The 21595-nt window shown below is 40.4% G+C and overlaps 1 protein-coding gene across 2 annotated transcripts in view; it reads left to right on the forward strand.

Annotated features, from left to right (window-relative positions):
- Nucleotides 1-16145: 16145 nt before the first annotated feature.
- The window catches only part of pea (ATP-dependent RNA helicase pea), a 274698-nt gene continuing 269248 nt past the window's right edge, over nucleotides 16146-21595 (forward strand). For both annotated transcript variants that reach the window (XM_068386568.1, XM_068386562.1), the window contains exon 1: nucleotides 16146-16420. In XM_068386568.1, the coding sequence (XP_068242669.1) occupies nucleotides 16327-16420 (94 nt within the window). In that variant the 5' untranslated portion in view covers nucleotides 16146-16326. The remainder of the gene's footprint in view (nucleotides 16421-21595) is intronic.

Below are 21595 nucleotides of genomic sequence, written 5' to 3' on the forward strand. Positions count from 1 at the left end.
TTAAACGTAAGGTTATGTGTACTAACAACCCCCCGCCCCCTTCTGCGGGTTGAGAGGGGGCTGTTTTCAGTGCGTGGTCACCGAGTATGTAGCGGCACGCGTGGAGTTCTCTGGATGACCCATGCCCCTTACCAGTGACATTGATCCTACCGACCAGTTTTTTTTTTTTTTTATTTATTATAAGACACGCATTTGTATGCAGACGAGGCCCTTCTCCCCCCTGACCACATTCCTTTCAATTTAAGCCTACGGAAAAGTACCCATCTCTCTGTCCATTTTTTTTTTAATCCTAAGACACACACTCTTGTGTGCCAACGAGATGCAATCGAGTTCACACGCCCCCGTTCTCTCTCTCTCTCTCTCTCTTGATTTGTTTTAAGGCCTTTTGCTTACATTAACATATATGGGTAATAATCACTTACATTGACATATATGGGTAATAAAAATCGTATTACAACTTCGTTTCTTTTATCATACGAAGCATACATCCAAAATAACATTTCGTGAATAAAGACAGCATTTAGAGGGGAAAAAATCTGACCCTAAAAACATTCATTTGAAACCCTAACATGTGCACGCTTAAAAGCAGTAGGAAAACTTTTATTGATTACGCCCTGACATCGCAATATACATTTCGGGTTTGATCGGTGGTTATCACTCCCTGGGTTTCTCCAAACAATAAAATAATTCTATTCTCGTTGACTTGCCAATCAAACGTTAAATGGATTCTCAAATCCTCATTTTTCTCTACTTCGAGGGTATCCATCAATGTCATTTCAGGTTTGAAATTAAACACAATGACTGCATGACCTCGGTCGTAGCAATCATAATGAATTAGGTGATCATAAGTTAAGCCTACAGATTTTAATGTCTCGTAGTAAAGATGAGAATAATTTTCGAGGAATTGACAATTTATGTTGTACAAAGTGGAACCATTCAGTGTGACCCCAATGTACTTAAGATTATTATGATAAAAATAAATGGGATTCCTATTCAGAACACCATTGAAACTTTCCATATTAACAATAGTGAGGTATAACTTTTCTGGTATAACCTTATTAAAAGGTAAATCCAACGTTGCCTGCGTTTGATTAGGGGCTAGCGCGTATTTCCTGTAAAGTGTTTTGTTAAAGACAGTTTCCACCGTACTGTTGGGATTTGAAAGTGCCTGATGAAGGGCGAGTAAAGTGTGGGATGATTTTTTCAATATGGAGCCTGGCTTCTTCTAGATGAAATCGAAATTCTTCGGCCTGTGCAGTGGAATTGATGATCCACACATTTGGGGCTACAGGAATTCCAACTTGATACGAACGTCGATATTATCCATCAAATATTCATTTACTGAAGCCAGATCGAGCATAAGTGGATGAATAAGATGCAATCCTTCTCTTTTACCTTTAACAACCAACTCCTTTTCCATTTTGTTCAATTTTGTAAAATAATCGTCTGGTAAAATGTTTGAAATTGATGTTCCCTTGTAATCTTGGAAAACATATCCGAGCCGTCCGACTGTTTTGACGGTGTGAGACTTTGCTGTAGCTAATAACTTTATGAAAGACCAGTAATTGAAATGGGGATTTGATTCTACATGCCTTTCGCCGATATAAACTTGGCTCGACTTGAAGATTGTATTTGCCAAACCATTGACAAATACAACATTTACATCATCCCCCAACATGCTCCCATCGGGGGCCGTGACTTTTAAATGAAGTTCAATACTCAAGCTGGCTAAATCAATTAGTGTTCCTTCTATGCCATTGATACGAAATTCGAGATAACGATCAGTTATTGCTCCCCCGATGTAAGATTTGTTGGTAGAATAAAACTCGTTTGCCGATCAACCACGGAAGCTTCCACCACTCGTAAACGATTAGGTCTGGGAAAAGCATCCACCACCCCTGCGGTGTATTTTGCGGTGGGGAGTTCGCTCCCTACAAGACCCGCAATTCTTGGTGCCGCCGATGCCATGTTGAATGGCTTCACACTAACGCCTATTTACCAGAACTAAATCACATAGCACTAAACACGTCTTTATATCCTATATTCCTACGTGATGAAATTTTCTTTTTATTTACTCTTTTCTTCCCATTTCTTTTGACATTTTTCCTTTTCTTCCCTTTGCCAGTAACAATACGTCGTCCTGTTGATTTTAGCGCCTCCAACCCTCTCTGTTTAAGGCTTGATTTGAAATCTCTTGTCCCCTGTTGTAAATCTCTCATGACATTTTGCCCAAATTCAAGGGCCGAGGGCAGGACAGCCTTTGCCACAAAGGGCGCAACCCTTTTAGCGAGTCCAGCTAATAGACTGAAAAGCCCACTCCCTTGCTGGGAACGTCTTGGGGCTCTAAACACCTCAATATCCCCTAAAGCCCCTCCACGCAAGAGTTTTATGGGGGGACTAGCGAATATGATACTAAACTCCTCAGGAGACGGGGAAAGAAAGGCTACCCTCATGGTGACACACTCTTGAATAAACGTTTGGTGTGGGATGTTGCAGATTTTATATAATTTTCTGCTTTGGCCTAATATGAAGAATGCAGATTGTGCTGGCATCCTCACGAAAGTGTATCTCCCTTCCTTCTTGGTCGATCAGGCGATGGATACTGAATCCAATTCTTTTGTCTCTAAAGGATAATACACATAATTATGATACCCTCTCGTTTTACTGCCCCACATACTAAAAGTATCCAATATATTAACCTTTTTACCCCCAAAATAGGACCTTTCAACAATATCCGAATAAACGAGGACAAAGTCCCCCCCCCCCCCCGATGTGGGGGAAAAGGAGCGAGCAAATTATAAGTTTTGATTAGAGGATTACCTGGATTTGTTTCAAAAATTTGATAAGGTTTGTCTGAATTGAATCCTAATGTAGCTTCTATTCTTTTCCCAAATTTTAATTTAATGGCGTGAATAGGTCCTTTTCGATAAATTGCGTCTTTCGTTTCCTGTCTCTTTGTAAACTTTAATAACACTCTCTTTCTTTGATAGTCATATTCGAAGAGACCCGCCGTGGGTATATTTTCTTGATAAAATCTGAGTGGGAGGATCTTCCTCAAAGCGTATGTTAAATCTTCTAATGCTGGAGACCAAATACCCAGCATCTGTGGATAGAATACTTATTCGCGGTTTGTAAATTTCCTCAGTAGCTGAAGTTACGGTGGGTTCCCCACCTAAGGATATTCGCACTTTTGTTATCAATATTTCTATCCCTGAATCGAGTTCACCACTAACAAGCCCATAAATTTCATTAAGGTAATGGATATTGACAAGGGGTACTTCATGCCCCAAATTATGATCTAATTTTATACTATTTTGTCGCTTGTTTGTAAAACTGCCCGCATTATTTTTAGGGAATATATCCCTATTTCCGAGAGATGTCAGAGTTACTATATGACTTTCTCCAGCCATAGCGTCCAACTGAAATAGTTAAGATGAGATGGGGATATTTAAACCAAATTAACGTAAGATTTTTTTTTATTAAAGAAGCTTATATTATATAATTATTCTCATTCGCAAATGAGAAGAACATTCAACTCGAAGATAAAAATACAAAAGGGTGAACATTACTCTGTAATATTTTTTTGTTCTTAACATATGAACAAATTTACATGAATAAAATGAGAAAATAAGTATATTTAGATACCGCCCCTATTACATAATTATTCTCCTTCCCAGAATGAGAAGAGCGTTTAACTCGAAGATAAAAATACAAAGGGTGAACATTACTCAGTATTTCTTTTTTTTAACATATGAACAAATTTACATGGATAGATGAGAAAACAAGTACATTTAAACATCACCACTATTACCTAATTATTCTCCTTCTACCACACTATAGCGTGAGGTCTACCTCCCGTTAGCACTATAGCGTGAGGTCTACCGCTGAATTATTTGTCCCTCATAGATAAAACACATTTCATACATTTGTTTAAGCAGCAAACACTCAATTTAAACATATTTTAGAAATGTCTTAAAATGATTATTGGAATTTTAATTACATTGAAAAAAAAATTAATAAAGGTAAAAATAAACATGTTATCATATGTTTCCATATTTATTCTAGCGATACAAAACAATAAACACTCAATTTAAACATATCTTAGAAATGACTTAAATAGATAATTGGATTTCTAATTACATTAAAAAAAAGAATAAAGGTAAAAATAAACATGTTAACGGTCTACTGCTAAATTATTCGTCCCTCATAGATAAAACACATTTCATACATTTGTTTAAGCAATAAACACTTATTTTAAACATATCTTAGAAATGACTTAAATAGATAATTGGATTTCTAATTACATTAAAAAAAGGAATAAAGGTAAAACTAAACATGTTATCATATGTTTCCATACATTTATCCTAGCGGTACACACTTCGTACATCTTCTAAGAAAGACACAAATAGATCATTGGAATTTTTTCTCATCACCTTCCAGCAAAAATAATCAAGATGAGACTGGAACAGCTAACGACCAACACCTCGCATTAATCTCTTCAGAATCATCGTTTTAGCCTCCAACCACGATCGCTCAATTGCCTGTGTGTGTGCTCCTGTCGCTGGATCCACATAATATTGCTGGTGGTTCACTGTAGAATGCTGGTACCCCATGGCATTTAGGTTGCGGAAGGTCCAAGCTTGTCGCGTGGTAGACCTCACCCTCCGCCTAGGTAGGCGACAAATGGCGGTAGACCTCACGCTATAGTAGCACCAAATATTTTTATTCATAACATATCAAATTTATTTGGATAAAGTAGATTCTTTTTTAATAGATAAGAAAATAAGTAGATTACATTAAAATATCACAAACAGGCAGAAAATCTTCAGATGCAACAAAGGAAAACCTTTCCAAGTTATCCAATTCGGGAGGCAACAGACATTTTTCGCTTGCCAGCAAAATAATCTGTTTACCTTTACCAGCCAACCTCCAACCAAAGTTCACCAAATCTGGAAAATAGTGTAACATCCAAACACTATCAGCGGGACCAGACCTCCCAATTCCAATGGGGATGGCGTATATATTAACGCTCTCATTTCCTTTCTACAGGGCAAACTGTTCCAATTCGTGTAGACACCTCTTAAAGTTAAAAACACGCTCCTCAGTTGTATCATCCTTTAAGTTTGAAGCGAAATGCGTATCCCTTGAAGTAGTCACATACGATCTAAGTTTTCCATCGGCATCATTATCATATACATACCCGTAATTAAACTGTGTTATCAACGTGGCTACGCATGGCACACTCGCGGTGGGAAAACTTGGTGGTTTCCGTAAGATGACACTTCCAACGGGATGACGGTCTTCGCAAATGCATCGGTTTATATTAAAGAGCCTTCTTCGACAGTTCACGATATCGCTGTAGGGGTAGGCTTTATATGTTTGCGCCGCAAGTCCGTAGGATACGACGCCGATGAAATTGCCCCCCACCACCAAACACACATTCCCCTTTCCTAGAAGTGGCCCCATAAAGTTGACGATGCTTAGTTTTAGCGGTGAGGACTGCATCGTGCTGGGATCGTGTTGTAAACTGATCATGAAACCTAAACTAACTAGGACTACAACTAAAATACTTAAACTCCACCCCCTTTACACGCCTTCCGAGTACACGACATGCGAAGACATGTATTTCGCGTAGACTTACCGGTGGGCATTTATTCATAATAAGGCACCCGCTGCAGTTTACCTTTTACTTTTTTTTTTATTTTCCTCATTTATTCTCCCCCCTTTTCCTTTAATTCCATACATCTGCATCCGAGCTTTTGCATTCTTTATATAAGTAAAGGGCACTCCCACTGTATCTAGTAGAGTTTTATAAAAATGCACGTCCTCTTCCTCAATAGCACCCGTTTGCTGAATTCATTTCTTAAACACGTCTATTAAATTTAAATGGTAGATGGGTTTCCTCAGGTTCCCTCTATCATCCCGGCCTTCGAAGAATTTAAGGAAAGCGAGGGCATACTTTCTGCTGGGGGGGGGGGATAATTTTACGTCAATTATATTCTCCAAAGGGGGATTGGAGTAAGCCCGTGGCGTGGGGATGGGGAGAGGATTACGCGCGCCTTTCTCGCTTCCTTTTCTTTGGTTCATTTTCCAACTTACACTTCATCGTTTGTATCATTTTGACTAAATTTTGGAGCAAATCTCTGTCACTCCCTACACCCTGTTGGTTATTCCCCCTGCCTTTTGTCTAGTGTTTTGAACACTTATTTCTCCGGCATCTTGGTGGTAATTAGACCCTTCTACCGTCTTTCACGGTACCAGACAGTATTCTCTCATTTCCCTAATAAACCCCCATTAGGCTCGCCGCGAGAGGAAGAAGGACTGAAAGTATGGCGCCTTCTCTCTGCGACGATAAGATCTTTCTTTTCTCTTTAAGCGGTGTCTTTTTCCGAGCTACCGTCCTTATTTCGCCCCTATATTTTTTTACCTTTACTATTGCTTTACTATCGCGAGTTAGATTTTCCTTCAAAAAGTTAGCGAAGATCTCTGATAAACAGTCGAGATGCGTTCTCTGTAGCAAAGGAATTAATTCAGCCCTTTTTTCTGGGAGAGGTTATTCAAGAAGAGAAGAAAATCCCCATGTTTGTGTATGTGCGATTTCATTTCTAAGTTTCCCCCAACAGCCTTTCAACATCTTTACTATCTACCCACGAGTTAAAACTCGGAGGGTAACCCCTCCACGCCACGAGATACTTGACTTTACCCTTCGAAACTTTCTTTTTGATAATGTCAATAGGGAAAGTTTCTGGTATGGCTGTGGGTATTAGTTCCGATTTATAAAAAATACCCTCAATTTTTCTCACCAGCGAGATCCTCCAGATAATAAGTCAAAGGAGCCTGTCTGCGGTTCACATTCCGAATTTTGAATATTTCTAATGTATTTTGAATTTTATACCCACGGTGGAATACCGACCGACGGAGTCCACTTGCAATGCGCACTGTCTGTCCTACTGCTAACGCCTTACTGTTGTGTTTTGATGTAAAGATGCTTGATTTATACATACACCGAAATTGTCGCTTAATGATTTCCGGGTTTGTATATCCATGAACTTCGAGGGGGACACTCCCCCTCCCAACCCTCAGTGTGGGGACCTATTATAGTTTTTTACGAGTTCAGGGAGGACATCAAGATACGCAAGAGTATTTCTCAGAGTTAAATGTTTATATATCTTTTGCTTTAGAGTACATATAACACCTTCTGCAATGGCGGCTTTGATTTCATACGAGGAAACACTAGAGTTTTATATGTTCTTCTTTTAGGTACTTAATCATAAGTTTGTTATAAAATTCCGACCCCCTATTGGTAAGGAGCCGACTAACACCCTGAAATTGAGGTAGGGAAAGGATTGCTTTTAGGCCTATTAACAGAGTCTGCACCTTCTTGTTTCTAAGAGGAACGACCTTGAGGTAACGGGAGAAAATATCTATGCAAATCAAAAGGTAGTTTATGCCTTTGTTGAATTTAGAGAAACGTCGCATATCAGCAAGATCGCAGCTGATGATAACTTTTGGAGCTGGAGCCACCATTTGACGTCTGGGGAATTTTTTTCTCGTAAGCGTATGGAGAGTATGGGCATCTTTCGTGGTCAAATAGTCTTTTACGTCATTTATGGTAATTCGTGCGTCTAAAGCTCTAGCGGTTCTGTAAATGGAATTAATACCTCCCAAACTTGATGGGTGGGAATAGTTTTCATATACCGTTTCTAAAATCTTCTTTACGTCTCCCATTCTCCAAAAACAACCTCGCACGAGGAACTCCCCGCTATATTTGTCCTCAACTGGAATTCGCTAGAAGTATTTAAACTTAAATCAACCAGCAAATGGCAAAAAGGTTTAGTCATAACAGCCTTTTTATAAACATTGACAAATTTCTTTGATAAAGGAGAACCAAATATTTCCCTTCCTAATAACTCGACTTGCGATATATCCCTCGTTCTCAGCAATAGCATATGGGAGGCGTTTATACTTATATTTCTGTCGTATTTTCCGCTGTAAAACATATTTTGCCTAATAGATATAGCAGAGATATTTTTATGACGTCCTTTAGTAAAGACATCCATAACAATTTTGTCCTGTACAGCCTCGAGAAATATATCATCGAGGATATATAAAATAGAATACGGGCCAGCTTCCGTATCTATCTAACTCATGGGGTCTACGATATTTGCAAAGAGAGAGAGTTTTGGTCCTATCACTGGATGGGATTTCAAAGTATGTTGATCCACGCCGCACATAATAATGTGCGTAAACTTACTTTCATATTTTACTATTAATTCTTCAATAAGGTAGGATTTACCCGAGTTGGAGAAACCAGACACAATGATACGTACTGGCTCTCTAAAAAGGTCCAAATCTGTAGCTTTAAAGCACTTGTACATATTAACTAAACCTCTAGCTGACTGAATGGTATTATAAAAGTGTGGTCATATAAGTACCACAGAATAAATAAATCCTTTAAAGGAAAGTGCCAACCTTTTATTTTCTCTAGCAAAAAAATACATGGGGAAAGCTAAACACTGTAATTATTTGCAGTAAAGTTTTGTATTCACTCCTCCCCGTTTTCTGTCATTCCATTATCGGTGGGTGGAAAATAGACTGTAACCTTTTCTTCTCTCTTTTTCCATAAATTTTCAGAAACGTGAGGGATTGGTTCTGAAGGTGGATTCAGTAATTTGGGAAGGGGGTAGTTGATTCGAACTTCACTCGCAACTTCTTCATCCTCCACTTCAATATCGAGATGGCTGTATGCGTAAGAATTGTATGGGCTTATATGGTATCTCTTCGAATCAAAAGCCGAGAGACACTTCTTTTTTACTTTAGTGGTACTCATTTGTCCTCTCTCATTTCTAATTGTCCGTACAGTGAGATAGTTGACGCGATGATCTTCCAGGATTTGGGAATACTGTTCATGGTTTATAGAAGCATGCATGTGACCTGGTATGCCTTTCGCACGATTAATGTGGCCCTGTTTCTGAACTAGCATGGAATACATTTTAGGTTTCAACGCTTTCACCTCGGTTATAAGATTACTCCCCGTTTCTGATTTTAAAAGCCCCAGCTCCCCTTTTCTCTCATTACTAAAAAGTGGGTGATCAACGTCGAAGTTGGAAAAATCCATATATGATTTCAAGGGTTCTTGCGCTAACTCCGAATTAAGATCGTCAACTTCCAGAGCAAAAATGAAACTATTTGTATCGGTGTAAAGGAGTTTGACTTTATCTCCATAATTATTCTTGAGAACCTTATAAAAGAAGTGGTAAAGGTCAAACTTGGCCGATTCTAGAATGGCAAAACTTATGTAATTAGGCATATTGATGACGACCTGAGGGAGGGTAGAAGTGCAGATAATACGGTCTTCTGACAAATGGATGGTTGATTTTAGTCTCGGATGCCGGGCTTCCTTTAAGTAGGTGGCTGCTTTAGTGACAACTTTACTTTTTTCAGCGTATTTCAAAGGGTTGAGTAAAGTTTTCCCAAAGATGCAGTTACTCATGACTTTGAAGGCTTTTTTTCTGTAGATGAGGTTGCTGTGCACCTCGCTTCGATGTTAGTTTTAATAAAATCCTTCATGTAAGCAATTTGACTGAATTCATAGACTGAATACACAACCTATAGTTCTAGGCCTAAGTCCATATACAACTGTAAAAGAGGGAGGGAAATAAGATATTCTTTTTTACTGTGATGGATGGCCATAAGCTTTCCACACTTTACAGTCATGCGTCCCCCTTCGTGTTCTAGTACGCTTTTACAGTAGGGTGATAGATTTCTAAAAGCAACTTCCTCGTGGGATAAGCATAATGGCAGTTCATTAGTGGCTCTAGCAACTTCTTCTGAAGGTGCTTTAGTAGTGACGAGGAGCCAGTGTCCTTTATCCCCATTTGTATTAGCATTTTCAATACCCCTTCCTAAAAACAGATCCTGTTCTTCATCGGAAAGTTTACGAATTCCACCCGTGGAAGGTTCTTAGTCATAACTGTTGCATACAGGGAGTTGAAGCCTAAATAAAGGATGTAAGAACTTTGGTGGAGATCTGGATTAAATGATGAATTTATTTCATGGTTGTTGGCAGTGAATGATTGACGCACCACAGAAGTGAAACCCCCCCTAACATTATGTCTGACTAGATTATACAATTCCTCATCATAGATGTGATCCAACTCAATCTTGCTCATCTTAAGGAAGCTGTCAAAGGCGTAGGATGGAAGTGAAACAGTGTGGTAAATCAAGACCGTACTTATCATAAAGTATGAAGCGCCACCAAATGAGAATATCCCCCAATAAAGCTGTGTCTACAATGAGGTAAAGGAGAAGAAAATCTTTCAGCGTTTTACATTTGCTTATATCCCAAACACGCTGAGCCCATTTATATTCCTCCTCTGATATATCGCGCTCCTTTAGCTTGTTGTAAAATGCCGATTTGGGGGGCACATGCGTTTCCTTGAGTTTTGCAAGACTGTCTATATAGTCACAGCAGAAAGGTAATTTGCCTTGAATGACTTCACCCCGCAGTTTGTCATCTCTAATTTTGCTTAACATGTCCTCTTTTAAGCCAGCCTTCCTTCCATCCCTAAAATATTCGGAGGCTAAACTATCCAAAGAAGATCCTAAAAAGGCTAATGAGTCGAGGAAAACTAAATTATTGACGGTCATTCGCTAAATTTTAAGCCCTTGCTTCGTCATGATTGTAATATCGACTTTAGTTTTCAATTCTTTAAGGATAAGACCCAGGTCGTAACTAGAATTGTGCACAAAAATGGGGAGTTGATTTTCAAGTTCGCGACACGATAAATTACAACGCGCGCAGTAAGCTCCAATAAAGTTATTCTTGGGTTTGGCGTGGTCATGGTGTCTGTGCTTGTCGCAGTCGTGTTTGAACGACGTCTTACACAGCTGGCATACAGTCTGCTGTTGGGGCCGACATATCAATGGGGAATGTTTTCCACTGTGATCTTATCGCCGCCCAACAATCACTAAGGTCTGACAAAAAGTTATCGACGCAATCATTCCCGCAATAATGACTGGAGGCAGCTCTTTTTCCTTCGCTGTTGATAATGATATAGCAATAAGCTATTGACTCGTGTATGGTCTCCACACCATAAGCCCTGGGGGATGTCTTCAAAGCTGATTCTGAGTCATAGACGCAAATATAAGAAAACTTTCGTGTCTTATGGGGGTTTCTGAATCTTACTGTGCTCCCGCGAGAGGGAAAATTCAGCGCCACTGACAGGTCGCAGGTAGCTTCATGCCGTTTTTGCCTGTCTGTTGTTGCATGCTGTGATAGGCAGTTATGGCAGAAATAAAGGGGATTGGAAGGATTTACCCTAGCAAAATTTTTCACAAAACGGTGAAAATCTTTAACGAGACAAATATGGTCACCACCCATTAGTAGGAGAGGCACAATAGTTGGGAATTTTTTAGTTCCACACCTTGCCAACTGAATGATATACCTCCCATCCCCCCTTATTTCCATTTCATATATGTAAATAGAGAGTTGATTCATTAACTTGAGCTGTGAAATGTCCTTCCACTGAATAGGCATGGCAACCTTGTCGAAGTTAACATATTGCATGCAACGGCGGATGCTATTTACAGATCGAGCTCTATTCGGCCAACGAGGATTTTGGGTTTGTTTAGACATCCTATAGGCAGCCAGAGACTGAATAAAACAGGAATTCCCAATTCCCGAGGGAATAAAGACGAAAACCCCACCACGGAAACCATTTTTAGGGTAAAGGGGAGCGCCCAACCCAGCCATTACCGCCTGGCGGTGGTAAAAAAGTTTGAAGTTGTCAATGCCTTCCACCATCCATCCACTCCCCATTAATTCATTGACTATTCGAGGGAACTTAGAATTTACCGCATCCTCCCATTCATTTAGGAGGCCATCAATTTCACTAGCATTGATAACCGTGGCCGGGAGCCACAGCTCCATAAGCACATTTTCCGTTTGTTCCTTCGCTAAGAAAGTGTTTCTTCATGATTGAGGTTTAAAGACCAGCGATCTTAGCAGAAAAAAATTATTTTTAAAATACCGTTCTAAAGAGCCCCGTATATCATTACTATGAAATGTAAAGAATAATAGTGGATCGCTCACCGAGGGAAGTGTGTATTCCTCTTGTATGTACATCTTGTCGAAGGCTGTCTTTCTTCTAACGAACTTCAACATCCGTCCTGAAGTGGGCGTCGTCCCTGCTGTTACTGATGACAATAATTGGAATAAAATATGCTAACTGGCAAGCCCACGAGTTTCTAACGAAGCACGTACGATGAATTATGCAATTTGTTACAACAGTTTTGACGCCGACTGTACCATAACTAAATTATCCTGGTTCTTAACTCCTCGCTCTACAAAATAAGTTTGCGGGTACTCTATCGCATTATAGATAGGTGCAAAGCTTCTAAGCTTATACTCATTTCTGTAATTAAGCTTAATTTACCAATATCATAACTAAATTAATAAAGAAATTCTTAATCTTTACTTTTATCCCATTCTACCTTGAAATCAGTTGGGCTAATACCTTGGAATCATCATTTTTGGCAACCTATTGTGGTCACTTTGGATTTTGTAAATTATTCTTTCATATGCATTGCCCCCCATTATGTATACAAGATCCCTGTTCGGATTTTGCAAAATATTTACACTAATACCTTGTTTTATTGACTGTCCTGATTTTGGGCATAGAAATAAATGTTCCGTGGTATCTTTTTCATATTTGCATAGGTCACACACATCATCTGTGTATCTTTGCTGAAATTTGATTTTGGTTTGAGCATCTTTAATCTTGCCTGCAGATCCATTTCTCTGCTATATGGCTGTGGGCCATTTCTTTCATTGATTCTTAATTTTTGTCATCACTTTCTTCTTTTCTTCGATAGTTTCTTCATCTTTTCCATAATTCTTTTCTTTATTTCTTTTCAGTGTGGGTCTACATATAGGTTGGACTGAGTTCGGGGGTGAAGCATATCCTTTGCAACAGCGCCTCTAATATTCTATGCTAGTTATTTGAGCTCATCTTTCTTTTGTACTGTTTTGTCTTTTTATTTACATCAGGTTTAATATTTTTTTTCTTATTTTCTAATTTCTTTTATTGAATAAAAGTGATCCTATTATTTTCTTTAAATCTTCCTCGTAGGGTTGTTAAACCTCAATTAATTATTTTCTTTCTTTTCTATATTCCTGGCAAAACAACACAAAAGACGGGTTAAACCTTCTTCCTCATTTTCCCACAAATTACAGTTTAGACTTCCACCATTGTGTCTATTTATCACGTTTATTTTTAATGTATTAGTTCTTGCTCTAAAAATATCTCTAATGCAAATGCATTGTCATACAGTATATCTCTTTAATTTTTCTTTCACTTTCTGTATATTTCTAAGTTCACCTTACTTTCGCATTCTGCTTTCCATTTTTCAGTGTCCAACTTTCTGGTTTCGGATTTTATTTCAGTCTTGGTAATTCTTATCTGTTCTATAACTAAATTTAATTCTTGTAGGTACTTTTCTGGTTGTGTCCACCATCTTCCTAATTTTTTCTTGAATGCCCAGGAGTATTGTTTTTAAAATTTCTTTTCTTTCCATTCAGGGTACGGTTTATGTAGGCTACTGCAGATTTCCATCCATCCCCCACATTTTCATAAAAGGTGCCCTATCTCTCTTCTTATAGTAGTATTAGCTGTAGTGGCACCTAATATTTTTTTACATACCACAGGGTTCTCTATCCGTTGTAGTATCTCTATTTCACTTTCTGTCAAATCTATAATGTTTGTGTGGGAAATAATTCCTGGAAAGGCCTCCCCGTTTCTGATTTCCAGACCCGAGCCTGAAGGATAGAGCGCCAACATTCTCACACTTGACAATCTAGAGAACCGCAACGAAGACGGTTTGCTTTCCCTACACACGTTCAAGTCCAAAGATGATTCTATACCGGGACTGTCGGCACCGATATCACCTTGATGTTCAGACGCTACTCCAGGGCGCAGAATAGTAAATCCCTATCAAGTGTGGTTGGACTGAATCAGTTACGTTAACGACAGTTTCACAAAGAGTTAGGGGGAGCAGTACTATAATAGTCAAAACGTCCTAAGGACCACCGGGAGGTAATACCGTAGAACATTACAATAAAGGATTGACAACTATAGCTTTAGATTGACGTAAATATAAACTTACCCTTAAGTCATATCTCACCTCATGTGATAACTCATTTAGTCATTTCAAAATGTAAAGGTCAAGTTAAAAACAGTTAATAATTTTAATCTAAAAATGGCGTTTATTTCCATAAAGTACAACAGGAATTTTCACCTAACTGACAAAGGAAAAAACAGCAAAACTACCTGGTTGAAATTTGAATAAAGACTGCACGGCATATGAAAAATGAAAAATCCCAAGAAAATTATCAAATCAATTAAATCGTAAATCAATAATCAAATAACTAATCAACCAATGAAAGTAAAAATGGTGACTGAAATAATACCAAAAGTTCTACTCACTACTTTGAACACATTCCTCTCGGGCAAAAATTTCAAACTTGATAGAGGGGAACGGGAACACAACTTATAGTAATGGACACGCCACGGATGATTAAACCAGGCAGTTTGAACATGACTTCCTAGCTAAATGTGCACATCGTCAAATAAAGGCTAGAATAAAAAGGGGGGACAGTTCCTTGGCCAAGGTTGAGCACCGTTAATTTGTACTCACGCTCTTGAGGGTTGATTGTAGACGTTGAAGTGGAAGCATCTTGTAACCTGTTAACAACACGGTGCATCTTCACTTCTGCACTGACGTGTTTTGTCTTCTTAGGCCTATCTTCTGAATAATGGCACAAAGTAAGGCATACTGTTGGTTAGTAAATGGTTGATCAACAGGTAGTCGAACCGACGCCTATGTTACAACGACGTCTCAGATGAAGAGGCTATGCCTACGTCAGCGTTCCACGCTTTCTGGTTTTTAAGTGGGCCGCTCACACGCTTCTGCTTCCCGGCGCTGAGGTGGTTCAAACAGGTCGAGTTCTTCTTCAAATTTCCATGAGTACGTGGTTTGCTGAAGGGTGCTTTTTATAAATACAAGGATCATTCTTGAAACTCCAGGAGAAAGTAATTATAAAGAAATCCTACTGTCTGGTTCAGATCAGATCAGATTCAGGTTAAGGCTTTGCCTTTGCAACGGCGCTATAAAAATTAATATACATACAAAAAAATTAAGTGGCTTTTAGTGATGTTCAATAACACAGATAACAATCCTAGCTAAACAGACTTATAAATAGGTACTGAGATGGAAATAGCAATAAGCTAAGATCAATGAGTTACGTAAATTAAAGAGTTACTTAAATACAAACCAATTGTGGTTAAACATCCAAAGCTTCAAGAGCATTTGGAACAGAACACAACCAAGTGCCGTTTTCTAAAAAATTGTCGACGGTCGGTTGCATCGTCAAGCAATGTACTGTGAGCTCACGAAATGAGAGAAAATCATCTACAGAGGAATGAGGTGATGAAAGGTAAAGCATTACAGGGGAATGATGGACATGCTAGCAGCAATGAATATTTAAGGGTATAATAATGAAGGTTACAAAGGAAACAAAAGAAAAAAGAGATGCGTAAAACCCAGAAAATAACAAACAAAAAATAAAAAAATGGAATAACGGGGTTGACTAAAATAAAGCGTCGAAAGAATTTCCACAGTTTGTTCCATACCGAAAAGCCATGCTTTTCCAAAACGTTTCTCCGATTAGTATTTATTACAAATTTTCAATATGAATGAATACATTAAGTTAGCTAGTTTTGTGTTTTTTTCTATCATTACCCTTTTCTGTGTGTTAAATATGTTCCTGTTACTGTCTAATTTAATTAATAAGCAAGTTAAATTTCCTACTACTTTCATTCCTTCTACATCAACAACAACAATAACAACAAAATCAAGAGGGAAAAGCGCATTCTATTCATGATATGTGGTTTAACTATACTTTCTTTTCCGGTGTTAGTTCTGAACATAAAATCGCGTTTTATCGTTATCTATTTGAAGAAAATAATTAGCAATAAAATTAAAGTATCAAAATGGATATATTAAAAGTTAAAAAATATATGAAATAAGAAAATGTCCTTATTACCAATAGGAAGGTAAGTTACCAGAAACAGTTTCATGTTCCACTCAATAGAACCTGCTCGCAATGTTTACATACGTTTCAGGTCCTGATGCTTTTGGTGACCACGAATAATTTCACAGCCATGTCTGTTTTAATACCATGATTGCATGAAGTTTGTCAATATAATGTCCTCTAAGTAACTAGAAATAGCATTTATAGTGATTTGTTGAAAGCACCTTTCCAGTATGGAGGATCTCTCGAAGCTAGAGCGTTTGTCGCTCGTTTCTAAAATCTGTGTCGAGCTGGAAAATCATTTGGGCATCAATGATAAAGATGTTGGTAAGTTATGTACCTGAACTACGGTAGGCTAAACACAAATAGTACCATGTATATTTTCTTAATTTATCGTAGGTTAATTGGCATTATTGTACTGTATTACAGGGCTATGTAACCTAGGGAAAAAAACAGTAAAGTTTTACTGTATGACAGATTATCATTTCGAACAGTAATGTTTTCTTGTAATAAATAACATGATTTGACCTTCGTTTCAACCGCAAACAAACAGAACAACCAGCTCGACGAACTTTAAGTAACCGAACAGGTTGCTGTTATTACCGCTGAAATGAAGGTGAAAACCATTTAAAAAACATTATTTTCTACAGGAAAAAATAAATTTTCTATTAAAATGTTTAAATATAAGGTGTCATATATTTACTGTTAATATGTTTAAATATAATGACTTGTTCAATTTCCGTGTCACTTGTCAAGAACGTATGTATTGCGAACGCTAACATTAGCAGTGTTACGCAACGTTACCAATGTTACGTTGCCATTGCTAACGTTAGCAATGCTACGATAATATTAGCACATGTATTTTAAAATTAAAAGAATTAACGACTTACTTTTATGAGCGCATATTCATGGTGATGGTTGACTAAGAATACGGCAGTGTAAGGGGGGTTGCAGTGGGGCGTTAGGCCCCCCCTGTTAGTTAATTAGTTATAGACACAGTTATTAGGTTATATTGGGTGGGGGAGTTTATTTGGTGTCCATTTTCTATGCGCACTGGAAGGGAACTGGCTGCTGATGTATAAAGGCTCCCATTATGTTAGGTATCATCATTTATTATGTTTGAAACACCTTAAGATATAGTGTATCAGTGTAATTTTATGATATTTATGTTAATTTTTTTATACTTTGTTGTTTCCCCGAGTCATCTTCATAAGAAAACAGTCATCGTAATAAAAGAAAGTTACTGTAATCAAAACAGTAGTAGTAATGAAACAGGGTCAAAACACTAGCACTTTTGTTTGCCAGGACTTCTGGATACGAAGAAAACAAGATTTTTTCCCTCACATTTGGTGTAGAGTCATTTGTAGCAGTGTTAATCTTACTACAAATGTCTCTACTTAATTGAGCTAATGATTTATTGGTTTTTACTCTGCTGTAGCTCTTTTCTCTCACAATTAAACTATCTCATTGATCCTATATTCTGGCAAGCAGAACATATTTCACTCCCCCGCTAGGCCTGTGGGCCAGTATTTCAGCGTTAATTATCAATTATACAAACTTAACAAAGGGTTGAATAGACACTTAACAAAGGGGTGAGTTGTAGCTTTCCGCTTCAGCCTCTGTTCGATCAAGGACTTGGATACCATTTCCTATTACTAGACCACTGTAATTATATCAAGCACACTTTTCTACCCAAACCTGTTATTATACTAATATGAAACAGGAAATGAGTTACAATTACATTGTATATTCCAATAATGAAAATAAATAACCAAGAGGTTTAGAACATAAAACGTTGGGACCTTTATTCTGTTCGAACATGTAACGTACGGCAGAAGCACCACCTACCATTCGTCTTCTGAAGGAAGCTCCTTTGGTATCTATGTGCTATGACAAAAAGAGAAAAACTGGAATTTTTTATTAAAATCTATAACCATGTAAATATAGGTTTCCTTCAGTAGTATATGGGATTCAAAATATTGTTTGATCTGTAACTGGAATACAAACCCACTGTTTATTAGGGGTTATTACTTTTAGCGAAGCTGAAAGGACGAGCCATTAAAATTTTAGCAAGGGTTAACTACCCATTCCGTTAGTTAGCGGGGGTTGGGGGGTTAGCTTGCTACCGCTCCTACTCTCGCACTGGTGATTTAGGTCACTTTGCTTTTGGCTCCTATGGTGTACGGTCGTTGCCATTCTTCATCCTTTGCCTATTTTTGGACTGTCATTAATTGTGCTTTCTCTTTGATTAGTGTGTGTGTGTGTGTTGATTTCTGTGACCATTCGTACTTGCCCTGGACTTGAAGGTCGCCCATGCGGAACTTTCTTGTCAGTCGTGGACACCGATTGCTGGACCCATTGTCCCGCCTGCAGTGGTCAATGGTGTGATAATTGTAACAGGTGTAGTGAGAGTCGGGAGTGGTCTGCCTCCCAGTAGGAAAGGTTTGGGCAACGGCGGAAGAAGTCAAAGCTGGATATTTCTCATTCGAAGGTTTCTTCGAAATGGGAAAAACCCGAGACCTCTTGTGCTTCCTGACCTTTCTCCGAAGCTCCTGCTCATTCGGTCTCTTCCGGGTGACCGTCAAGTAGTAGCATAGATCTTTTAATTTATGGCCAACCCTGGTTCTCGAGAGATGGTGTTACTTCCCCTAGCAAAGCAGCCCCACCTCTCCCCCCAGGTGAGACCTTGTTTCTGTCTCCATTTTTACAGGTGTGGTCGTCCTTGGGGCTTCCGGGTCCGCCCTCCAAGGACTTCTTGCAGCGCTTCATCATTCGTGGTGCTTTTGCGCAAGCGTCTTTGACTTCGGAGTTAGATCCTCTGTCGTGCATCGATGTGGTAGTGTCTGAGGTGTCTTCTGTTGCCGCTGCCGACAAAACCTACACCTTCAGATTCTCCAGCTGTTGCTGCCGACTCTGTTCCCCCTGTTTCTGTTCATCCTTCGAGGGGGAAACTTTGTCTTTCTTTTGTCTCTCCTGCGAGTATTACTCCTCCTCGGGGGAGTTCACTCATAAAGACTCCTGTGGAGAACTGCTGCTTCTAAAGATGAGCTAGGTGATTCCCGGGCCCTAGAGGGCGTCTTCGACGTAGAGCTCACTCTCCGATTTGCCTTAGAGGTGGCCCTTCACTATCGGTGAAAAGGCGCCTCTTTGGCTCTTGGCCTCCGGTGCGCCAGCGCTCTCCTGCTCGCCAACATATGCGCCCTTCATCGCCCGCGCTCCAACAAATACCTGTGCGCCATCATTCTCCAGCGCACAAGTCTGTAGGTGAGACGGCAATCACATTGCAGCCCTCACCTACGCACCAACTCTCACTGGCGTGCCAGCGATCGCCTGAACATTCGTGCTCACCTGCGCGCCACCTATCTCGCTCGCGCGCCAACTCTCTCTTACGGACGCGTGCCAACACACTCCTGAGCACCCGTGCGCGTGCCAAGATTCTCCTGTGCGCCCGTGCGTGCCAATATTCTCCTGCACGAGCGCTCTCCAACATTCTCCCGCGCGCGAGCGCCAATATTCTCCCGCGCGCGAGAGCACGCTCACCAACAGGCACGAGCGCAGATTCGTAATCCGGCAAGGTCGCCATCGCCTCATTCCCCTCCCCGCAAACGCATACCAGCACACACTGCGGGAGAAGGGAAACAATCAAGCAGAGGGGTTCTGGATCCCTAAACTGCCTTCTAAGGCGGACCCACCTATTACAGTGATTCCTCGTAGGGAACCTTCGGTCCCTTTCCCTTCAGGGGATCTATCTGACAGTGCATCTGTCAGCCAGCAGCCTTGTTCAGTGCCTTAGTCAGAGCCGTAACACAGGCTTTCAAGCCTGTCCTGTCTGATTGCTCATTAGAGCGACCTATAGTTCTAGACTTAAGACATGAAACCATGGCTTCCTCTACCCCTTTGAAGAGGAAAAGAGGAGTTTCTGAGGCGGTCACTTCCCCAAGGGCGAAGCTGACTCCATGCAGACCTTCGAAACAGGTTCGTCTTGTTTCTCATAGAAACCCTCCAGCCCTGTCGGACGAAGACCTCCTGTTACCAAGGGAACCGCGCGAGGAGAGACACTCTTCTATCGCACCAATGGAGGAAACCTCTCTTCATGTGGAGAGTTCCCCGCAATCTGAGACCAGGAGGGACATGCCACACAAGTCATCGATGTTGGAGTCTTATCTCCTTCCTCGGAAGGAGTCCAAAGACTCTAAAACACTGCCAAAGTCCTCCACTAGGGCTAGAATGGAGTCAACCAGCCACTCAGGGAATGTCCGCGACTCACCCCAAGAAGAGCTCTTGGGGATAGAAGGAGACTTCGCTGCAAGTCCTACAGCAGGAAGAGACCAACAATTGTCAGAGCATGCATTCTGGCAGGTTCTGACTCTAATGAGGGTTCTCAATGGGTTTTCCGACCCAGAGATCACCCTTGAGAGGGCAAAGACACGGTCTTAGACTGCGTCTTTGGTACTCAGAAACCATCAAAGACCAGTGCAGCCCTACCCTGGTCTCAAGGGGTGAAGAGTACCAGGGACAAGATCTCCCAACAGCTCTCTGAGTTTGTCCCCTCCAACCGTGCCGGTACCGCAAACAAGCTCCTCCCACCTCCTCGTGTACAGCAGAGGAGGTACTTTGAGATCTTGGAGGAACCCAGTTCAGTTCTTCCTCTTCACCATTCTCTGGAAGAGCTAACCAGGGGAGTCCCTCTTGAGAGAGACTCCAACCGGCAGGTCTCGTTCTCGGCAACTGAGATCCTTAATCAGGAAAAGGTCACCAAGTATGCTATGCAAGCTACTTCATGTCATGACATCTGGTTAGGGAACTTAGGTATCCTGATATGATCCGAGGATTTTTCCAAAGAACATACCAGGAAAGCTTTGGAAACTTTCTTACTCTCAGGCACTCGCACGATCGAGTTTCTTGCCCACCAAGTCTCGAACTTGTGGGCAAACACTTATCTTGAAACGTCGAGATGCAGTGTCTGAGAGGTTCCACCAGAAGGTTCCTAACGTCGAGATAAACAGGCTCAGACATTCCTCCTTAGAGGGGGCCCATCTGTTTGAGCCTAAGGATGTGGAACTTGCTGCTGAGAGGTAGAGGAAGTCTCATCAAGACTCCCTCCTCCATAGGGCTTTAACATCTAAGCCCTATAAAGCTCCAGCACCCCAGTAGTCCCATCCAATCAAGACCGCAACGACGACGAAAACAGCAGCGAAGACAGTGGTGTCTAAGCCCATTCTTGTCAAGGACAGGAAAGGCAAAAAGTCCTCCAGGGGAGGAAAGAATCCTAGAGGGAGCAGCCGAGGCCGCAAACGCTAGGATAGGCATTTCCCCTGCGTTTCCACCAGTGGGGGAATGCCTACAAAGTTGCTCAGACAGGTGAAAGCAACTCGGGGCCGATTCCTGGACAATCTCCGTGATCCGTCTAGGATATCGCGTCCCGTTCATAACATCTCTACCTCCCCTGACCAGGAATCCAGTGTCATTAGACTCCCTTGCCATGGGTTCGGCAAGAGGGCA

The sequence above is a fragment of the Palaemon carinicauda genome, chromosome 1 (genome assembly GCF_036898095.1).
Source record: "Palaemon carinicauda isolate YSFRI2023 chromosome 1, ASM3689809v2, whole genome shotgun sequence".
NCBI classification, from domain to species: Eukaryota; Metazoa; Arthropoda; class Malacostraca; order Decapoda; family Palaemonidae; genus Palaemon; species Palaemon carinicauda.